Source organism: Trematomus bernacchii, unplaced genomic scaffold, assembly GCF_902827165.1.
Source record: "Trematomus bernacchii unplaced genomic scaffold, fTreBer1.1, whole genome shotgun sequence".
Taxonomy (NCBI): Eukaryota; Metazoa; Chordata; class Actinopteri; order Perciformes; family Nototheniidae; genus Trematomus; species Trematomus bernacchii.
Genome location: NW_022987547.1, coordinates 8956329 through 8965755, shown reverse-complemented (window position 1 = coordinate 8965755; position 9427 = coordinate 8956329). Strand labels below are relative to the sequence as shown.

Genomic DNA, 9427 nt, shown 5'->3' with positions numbered 1-9427 from the left:
CTTCTCCCCTACATAATAGTTTTATAATGAAGCCACGCTCCCCAGACGGATAACATTTACAGTTGTTTCCCAGCTCCTCTGGGTCAATAACACTTCCCTGGAGATACCACATAACGCACAGTTGTTTGCTCCACTATGAATTAGCATGTTGGTCCGAGAATCATTTGAATGTGCGCAAACATAATTCCCTACCAAAGAAGTCACCTGGTACAGCATATCTGTGTTGACACTGTAGAGCAGTTTATAGCAGCTGGTCAGTGTTGAGCTTCACTCTTAAAGATGAATCTCACTCCTCCAGCCGAGTGCTGCGCCTTCGAATCGCCCATCCTGGACCAGGTTTTGCCACCAATACTGATTATTGAGTTCATGTTTGGGCTGATGGGGAACGTTGTCGCACTGTGGATGTTCATCTTTCACATGGACACATGGAAGCCCAACTCTGTGTACCTGACTCACCTGGCTGTTGCCGACTCCATCGTGCTGTTCTGCCTGCCTTTCAGAGCCGACTACTACAGGCGTGGAAAGAACTGGCTGTACGGCGATGTCTTGTGTCGCATCCTGCTCTTTCTGCTGGCAGCCAACCGTGCGGCAGGGATCTTCTTCCTCACCGCTGTAGCTGTTGACCGTTACTTCAATATTGTCCACCCAATGAACCGGATCAACCGGATGGGTCTCGGCTACGCTCTCGGGGTCTCCTTCGCTCTCTGGGCTCTGATTTTTCTTGCCACTGGGTATCTTCTTGCGAATGAGCACTTCTTCTACAATGGAAACCAAACCCAGTGTGAGAGTTTCAACATCTGCATGGGCTTCAGTCCCCTCTCCACTTGGCACAACACTTTCTACGTCTCCCAGTTCTTCCTGCCCACTATAATCGTCGCTTTCTGCTCCGTCAGAATTACGTGGCAGTTAAGAGTCAGGACTATGGACAAGACGGGGAAAATCAAACGAGCTGTTCAGTTTATCTTGGCTGTCGCCTTGATTTTTATTATCTGCTTCTTTCCCAGCACCATATCACGCATTGCCGTCTGGATCCTCAAGGCATGGCACAATGAATGCAAATACTTTGAAGAGGCCAACCTGGCATTTTACACATCGGTGTGTTTCACATACTTCAACAGCGTCCTCAACCCTGTGGTGTATTATTTCTCGAGCCCTGCCTTCAGTGGCACCTTCGATAAGCTCCTGAATAAACTGCTGCGAAGGAAGGAGGAAGACAAAGATCAGACGGATTCAACTCAGAACGACGTTTCCACTGTTGATAATTAAAGCCGGTGTGTTTGTTTTCCCTGCTCACATAGCAGGGGAAGTCTAATTAATGCAAAATGCATGTTAGATTCCTGCCTACTGATAGAATTACATGTAGAGATGAGGTTTTGCTGTGGTTGTGAAAAACATAATTGCCCAAACAAAAAATATAATATAAGTCTTAATGCTGTTGGTATAGGGTTACCAAAAATCCTCAAAAGTATGTATTAATAAAATGTATCATGAGCGATTAAGAAAACAACATTTAATGCAATGTGATCTAGTCAAATATGCCATGCTAATTCTTGTAAATATGGATATATGTATATGCACATTTTCTTGGTAAGGTAGTTCATATAATACTTTATAATTACAATTGCATGACACTGATTATTAGCCGCACAATAAAGTAATATTTGCAATACAAATCAGTTATACAGCCAGAGGGAAGTTTGGATGAAAGTAAAAGTGGTGATACCAAATTGTAGGAATTCCCTGTTACAAGTAAAAGTCATGTTTTCAAAGGTTTTTAATCTGTATGGACAAAATTGAAAAGTACTACTTATACAGAAGGGACCATTTCAGAAAGATGTCTATAATATTATTTCTTTTAATTATTCATATTATGGGCTGCTTTTTACATACATATACCGCTTGGTAGCTTGTGAATTTCTCCAAGGGATCAATAGTACGCTATTTATACAAAATAATGCATACAAGTTTTATTGTTGTTTTGTCTTATGAATCTAGTTCAGCAAAGTAACTCAAATGAACAAATAAAGGTAGTGGAATAAAAATTATAAATATAATTAAATAATTAGGAAATGGAAATACTCAAGTAAAGTACAATTACCATAAACTTGTATTTAAGTATAGTACTTGATTAATTGTGGTGTTTCACTCTCGTACATGTATCTTGCAGCACAAGTTATTCTGCAGATTCAGATTCTTTTTACAAAATATGAATCGGCTAATGAAATACATTTATGATGACATTTTATGATGGCTTTAGTGGTCTTTTGTCATTCTGTGTACATATATTGTGCATATTTCTAGCCTTTGTATCCTGTCCCATTTTGTTTTTCTTTGAATAAATATTACTTAGAATAACCAACATAAATCAAATATACCGCTTGTGTCATTCTCCTTTCTTGATTGTTTGTTTTCTCAGTCATAAAATCGTGTTATAAAATTCGGTTCTCAAATGGTTGAGTTTACGGTTAGGTCCTTGAAGGCAGCTTGAGCTTTGGTTCCCAAGGTGGTGACGTCAGGCTGGGGCTGGGCAGAGACGCTGGAAAAACATGTAACGGTGTAAAGATACGCTGCACCTTCCCACGACATCTTTTACCGAGGCTCAATTCACCGGCAGAGAACAAGTAAGCTTTCACGGCAACTTTTTACACACCTGTCTGCTTTTATTTAGCTTTAATATTCCATCTTTTTGGGCGTTAGTGTTTACGTTAAGCACAGTTAATATGTTTATGCTAATCTGTAGCTAGCTAGCATTGGCAGTTAGGAGCGCATTCCAGCAGGGACCAACGCTTCAACGTGGGACACAAAATAACATAAATAAGTAATTCGTTTACGCACTGGGACTATCTCTTGTATGATATGTGTGGTTAAAGTAACCTGTCATTTTGAAATTAAATGCGTAGGATGTTTAGAAAAAGTGTCCACACCTACCTAAGTTACAAGCTCAAGAGATGCAGCAAGTATATTGAGCCCATCCCAGACAAACACAACAAGGGTCAGTCTCATTATCTGTTTGCCATGTAACAATGCATCAGCAGGGATTTGTACATGCATGGTTGATATCTGATTCTGTTAGGATAAAGACAAAGAAGTAGTAGTGCTGAGATGATCCCAGACACAGGGGTACCACAGGATGAGATTTGACAGCTGTAGGTGTGCTTGTTGTTTTGGTCTGGCTGCACCGGCTGGGCGGAGGGAGCAGTGAGGTAATGTTACACAGACAAGGCTTGTGTTACCTGCTCACTCACTGCATGGGATTAACTTTAAACACACACTTTTACTGTTAATTGCCGACAATATGCAATATGACAAGTTGAGTCAGTGCAAATAAAACATGCTGCTAGCCTACATAATATAAGTATATAATATCCAGGGTTCTTACGGTCATTAAAAACCTGGAAAAGTCATGGAAATTCAAAATGCTAATTCCAGGCCCTGGAAAGGTTATGGAAAACAATATTTTTCCCAAAGTTTTGGAAAAGTCATGGAAATGTAACTAAAGTTGCATCAAATATAATTTATATTTTAGCTAATCGCCGAAATAGTAATACTATAATGATAATAAATACTGTATCGTATAGTAATGAAACGTAAAATGGCATTTAGCTGGTGAGAGATTTTAGTTGCTTTAGCGTGTAGAAGCTACAGTAGTAAGCCTACTATTTGATTTGTTTTAGATAGGAACAACATGTTTCATATGCAGACCTTATTTTCCTGTTCTATGTTAAAATAAACCATTTTCAGTGGTACCGCTGAGAAAGAGTCATTTTTTTGATCATGGAAAATTAGGTAAAGGTCATGGAGAAGTCATGGAAAATCATTGGTGAAAAAGTGTATGAACCCTGAATATCTGCTCTCTGATCTCTCGACGAATTGAAAGTACTTATTGCCTGAGATCTCATGATGTGGTTTTATTAAATGTGCCAAGTGCTAGGACTGTCTTAGGGAAGAAAGCTTTTAGTTGTGCAGCTCCACTAACTTGGAACAGTCTGCAAAAATGTTTAAAACTGAGCACTTTGGTTCCCCTGCATCATTTTAAAACTCGGCTGGGTGACATGCTGTTTGATACTCATGGTATCTGTCACTGTAAATAGAGTTTGTAAACTGTACCCTGTAATTTATGTTGTATGTCGTAGGGCTGTGCGATTATGGCAAAAATCATAATCACGATTATTTGGGTCAATAATTGATATCACGATTATTAAATACGATTATTCATTGACTTTGAAAAAATCCATTTATTGAACTTTAAAACAAATACAAATAATCATTTGAACAGTGTCTTTTTAACTGTTGATTACCCTGAACGTATAATTCAACTGAAAAACCAATACAAAAATAAATAAAATAAATGATACATTTATATTTACATTTAAATAAATAATATCAAAAATAATAAATACCAATAAACAAGATCAACAAATATTTTGGAGCACACTTCCACAAGCTACTAAACATATATAAATATGATAAATACAAATAAATGAGAACAAAATAAATTAGATCAAATATGCTGCAGTGACAAAACCTAGCAAAGCAAAATAATTGTTTTTTTCGATTATGTTGTTTTCGTAATTGTGGCAGGCCAAAATCGTAATTGCGATTAAAATACGATTAATTGCACAGCCCTAGTATGTCGTCCTTATTGTTGTTCTGTTGTTTTTATGTTACATGTGTAACCAATGTGCTGCAGGTCACCCTTGAAAAAGAGATCTTTTGATCTCAAGGGGCTTTCACCTGGTTAAATAAAGGCTACAAACAAACAATATATTTCAGCACCTGCAACATTATCAGTGGTGGAGGAATCCATATAATTTACACTAGTAATTTTAAGTGAGTTAAAGTAATACAACACTGTGAAAATACTCAACCACATTTAAAGGTCCTGCATTCAAAACCTCACTTAACAAATAGCTTTAACAGCGAAATTAAATAGCAGTATAGAAAGTTAAAGTAGTCATTGCTTAAATGTTAGCTTTTAAGGCAGACTAAAGTCCAACTAAAACAAATACATGGTTGTATAAACACCCATACTAATACACTTTGATTTATCCTTAAATAAATATAAAAACTACATTTTTGGTAGAGATCTGAGTCCACAATGGGAAGAAAAGTTGAACTCAGCTACTCTGTGACTGGTTCATAGGTCTTGAAGGGTCCAAGGTTTTTTTGGGTTTGTGGCCATGTATGAGAAAGGGTTCTCTTTATCCTGATGGTTGCTGTTTTGCAGGATGTTTTATATCCATAATGGTTTGTTTGACCAGTATTTCTAAGGGCTGAGTAAAAAGCAAGTCTTGTAGCTTGAATGAAGTACTGTCTGCAGTGGAAGCATGACGATAGATTCCCTACAGTTAAACAGCCTTATCTGTGTGAAACATAATATCTGCCTTGACCGTGTTGGTCCCAGAGTGAATCATCTGATTTATGAATAAAATGGCAGCGTGGTCAGGCAGCAACCCAACACCTACGGTACAAGATGTGCAAAGAAAGAGGAATGTTTTACTTCAGAGAGGAGGAAAATCCGCATCACTTTATTTAATAAATGCCATATATGCAAAGGCATTTATATTTTGGCATTTAGAGTAGAGACGTCACAGAGTGAAACTACTCATGACACGTGGTCAGGTTAGCATTTCATTGATTACATGGTTGATAATAAATAGCCTGCATATAAACAGTGGGTTGTGAAATACGTTGGGAAGTCTAGAGGGTGACATTATAACTGTTTAATGTTCACAGGCCTTGATGAGTGGTGTAGCAGCTCTCACTGCTTGTTTTTAGTTTTGGTCTTTTTAGCTTTAAACTTGTGACGTCCGCTTTTGTTAACTGAGTATTATTACTGTTTTAGTTATAGTTGGTGTGCACGGAATCAAAAAATAGTTTTATTAATTGGGTAGGTCTACAGAAAAACACATTTATTTTGATAGGTGAATCATTTGTAATCTTTACATTTTTAATTTGAAGTAAAAGTGCCTTAAATGTACTGGTTAGGGTTTTTTGCTAAGTGGCCTTTTACATACAAGGATTTGCCTTGGTGTTTTAGTGCAAGATGTACAGTGAGCATAGTGAAAATAAATAGAAACATGGATCTTTAAAGCGTTAATGTTTACCTATAGGGTTTATGTATTTGAGTTTCTGCTTACAATTCTGCTTACAATTCCAATAAGGTATGACTAAATTAAGCTGAGTCAATATCCACTGTAATGAGTTTCACGTCTCTGCAGATGGCCAGCTACAATAAAGGACTTGTAAAATAAAACATGAAATGGCCTCTGTTTCTGATTTGATTTATGGCTTTTTCCCTAGTTCTCTTCTATCACATTGGGACTTTATGGGGTGGTGGGGAAGGCCTCCACCTTGACCAGGCCACACACCCCACACGATGGAAAAACCAGGAGCCATGAGTACTCAGGGCAAGGTCAGCGGGCTCAAACCCCCCAGCAAAATAGTCCGTCCATCTGGGGTGCCCACAAAGACCTCTCCTTCCTCGGGTAAGATCATTTTAAAATACTCATGAACTTTATAAAATCTCAGAGGTAGTATTTGTGGATGATGTATTTTAGTACATTCATGCAACAGAACTGAATAAGACAAGAAAACAATTATTTATAACAACTATATATGACCCTATTGCAAAGGGAATATCTTGCAGCTTTATAACGGGATGGTCTGTTGTGCTGTTTGCTCTGATTCACCATTTAGTCAGAACAAAACCTCAGCAGGGGGCCAATCTGATTACAGAGTCCATCCTTTAATCACCGAGCAACTGCACTGTTTCATTGTTTGCTTCATGTGCCAAGGGGGAAACACTAACAGGGATTAGAAGAGTATAGTGATTAAAATGAACACTCTTTACTAATTTCAATTGTCATGTTTTACAAATATTTATGTATAGAAAAAGTTTGAGCGTGTTATTACTAGGATGGGTTAAATGCAGAGGGCAAATTTCACTGTGCTGTGGGCATGTATGTGTGACAATTAAAGAGGGTTTCATCCCTCCGATTCTATTCTATTAATCATCAGTACTGTAACTTTAACAGTATATGTGTAACACCCAGGATATTGGATTTTTGCACTTCAAATGTTTTTATCTTGTTTACTTACTCTGTGCTCTTTAATAACAATTACATTTGTCATTTTTTATCTGAAGATAGAAATATAAGTCTGTTTGACAGTTTCGCTAAAATAAGTCGTACAGTTCCCCTCTCTCTTGAGCCCTTACAAAAGGTTGTTGCTTCACCCTGATTGGCCAATAGGGGAAAAGCACCAAGCTGCTCTCAATTCTTAATTGGGAGCCAACAGGTGATCTGAATAACCTGCAATCAGCTCAGGGGAGCTGTGACACCCAGCTCAAATTAATTGGGAAAATGATAATAACAGCATGTACCAAAGGTTTGCTGCACAAATATACAATTGCAGTCGCCATATAGATTTTAGTGAGATACTGAACAAATATCACAGGTTTCAGATCAACTATTATTAATTTGATCTTAATGAAATTATAGGATTTATATCAAAAGCAGTGAATATATTAGGTATAATTGTGATTGTAGGTACTGCAAAGCCAGTCCCTCCAGAGAAGCCCCTGGGCAGTGGGACCTCCCCGACCCAGGATGGAAGTGTGGACTTCGAGGTGGGAGAGAGGGTCTGGGTCAACGGAGACAAGTCCGGCTACGTGCAGTTCATCGGGGGCACGCAGTTTGCTCCCGGGCAGTGGGCGGGGATTGTGCTGGACGAGCCTATCGGGAAGAACGACGGCTCCGTGGCAGGGGTCCGGTACTTTCAGTGTGAGGACGGAAAGGGGATATTCACACGGCCTTCCAAGCTGTCAAAGACTGCTCTGCCAGTGAAGGAGTTAAACGGGGGGCAGCAGAGTCCAGCACCAGGAGCCCCCGCAACCAGCGAGTCCACACCTGCTGCCACTACCTCAACTGGTAACATGCAGCATATTATCAGTGAATACTGACTGTGTATCTGATTCAGGGGGGTAAAGTTGGTCTGTTTCTGTGTACAGTTCAGGGCACCGGCATTAAGACGAGTGCAGCACTTAACCGAATGCTCACATGCAGCGATACAGTGTCTAACGTCTCAGACACAGAATCCATGAAGAAGAGGAGGGAGCTGAGGCTCGGAGACCGCGTGCTGGTAAGAAACACAGTGTATAATCACTAATATACTCAAGATGAATATTCATATTTTCCTACAGTCATTTACTGCCAACAAAGGACTTCATGAGAGATCTGTTTTCAGTGAATCAAAGTTTTGATGATTAACAGAGTCATTTCCCATATAAGGTCACCTGTTCTGCTCCATTTCTGGGCAAAGTTTCAGTCACAAATCCCCAAAAAGAAAAGTATTAACTATGCAGAGCTTCAAGTCTTTCTCTTGGACATCAGCAGACGAATATGTAAGCAGTGTTAGTAGAAGAGAAGAACTATGTTGTGAAAGAAATGAGGAGGAAATAATTGTACATGATGCTTAAAAAGTCTCTTGAAGTCGCAATTCTCAGACCATGACCATGACATGAGAGTTGTACTTCGCGGGGTGAATGTAGTCTTTCAAACATGTAAGTGTATTTCTGACGTGCTACATTAGACATGAACACACAGTTTAAAGACAGAAGTCTAAATCCCAGTAATATTTACATTATGGAGATGCCGACATCTTCATTTTGCATGCATTTTCTATTGTTCTCCAAGTATTAGATTCAAGATTCAAGGCTTTTATTGTCATTCGTACATAGCTACAGTGTAGTTATGTCGATGAAAATCTTAGGTCCCAGGCTCCTCCAACAGTGCAACACAATAAAACAGATAAAATAGTGCAAGTAAATACAATAAAATAGAATATAAGTAGTGCCATAAGAGTCTATATACAAGTGATACATAATTTGTGAGTTGCAAACTGGTGAATGTTATGAATGTTCTAGTTCAGGTGTTTAACAGTCTTATGGCCTGTGGGATGAAACTGTCCCTGAGGCTGGTGGTTTTAGTCCTGATGCTGCAGTACCGCCTGCCAGACGGCAGCAGACAGAACAGTTTGTGGCTGGGGTGGTGGGGCTTTCTTCATAAGATAGAATATGCTTACTACAAACTGTCCCAAATGTAACCTTAGAGGAGTTTAACAACTTTTAACCTTTTAAGATTGGTGAATTATTTTTAGGAATTCATTTTAAATAAAACTAGTAAATTAAGAAAGCACTGCAAATCATAGTTTTTGTTTTTTTGTGTGTAGGTTGGTGGTAACAAGGCAGGAGTTGTGAAGTTTCTCGGGGAGACAGACTTTGCCAAAGGAGCGTGGTGTGGAGTGGAACTAGATGAACCACTAGGCAAGAATGATGGAGCGGTAGCAGGGACGAGGTGATAAATGACACATGATTGTGTGAAGACATATCTTATACATAAGTAACCTGTGAAGAAAATATGTCTTA

General features: G+C 38.8%; 2 protein-coding genes across 4 annotated transcripts in view; both read left to right on the top strand.

The window, feature by feature from the left end:
* Window positions 1–170: 170 nt before the first annotated feature.
* On the top strand, window positions 171–2374 carry LOC117476459 (hydroxycarboxylic acid receptor 3-like). The gene has a single exon (XM_034123025.1). The coding sequence runs from the start codon at window positions 280–282 to the stop codon at window positions 1264–1266; it is 987 nt and encodes a 328-aa protein (XP_033978916.1). The 5' UTR covers window positions 171–279; the 3' UTR covers window positions 1267–2374.
* A 154-nt stretch (window positions 2375–2528) lies between these two features.
* Window positions 2529–9427, top strand: part of clip1b (CAP-GLY domain containing linker protein 1b) — a 30417-nt gene continuing 23518 nt past the window's right edge. For all 3 annotated transcript variants that reach the window (XM_034123057.1, XM_034123056.1, XM_034123055.1), the window contains exons 1-5: window positions 2529–2621; window positions 6304–6488; window positions 7551–7931; window positions 8012–8142; window positions 9232–9356. In XM_034123057.1, coding sequence (XP_033978948.1) covers window positions 6380–6488; window positions 7551–7931; window positions 8012–8142; window positions 9232–9356 — 746 coding nt within the window. In that variant the 5' untranslated portion in view covers window positions 2529–2621; window positions 6304–6379. The remainder of the gene's footprint in view (window positions 2622–6303; window positions 6489–7550; window positions 7932–8011; window positions 8143–9231; window positions 9357–9427) is intronic.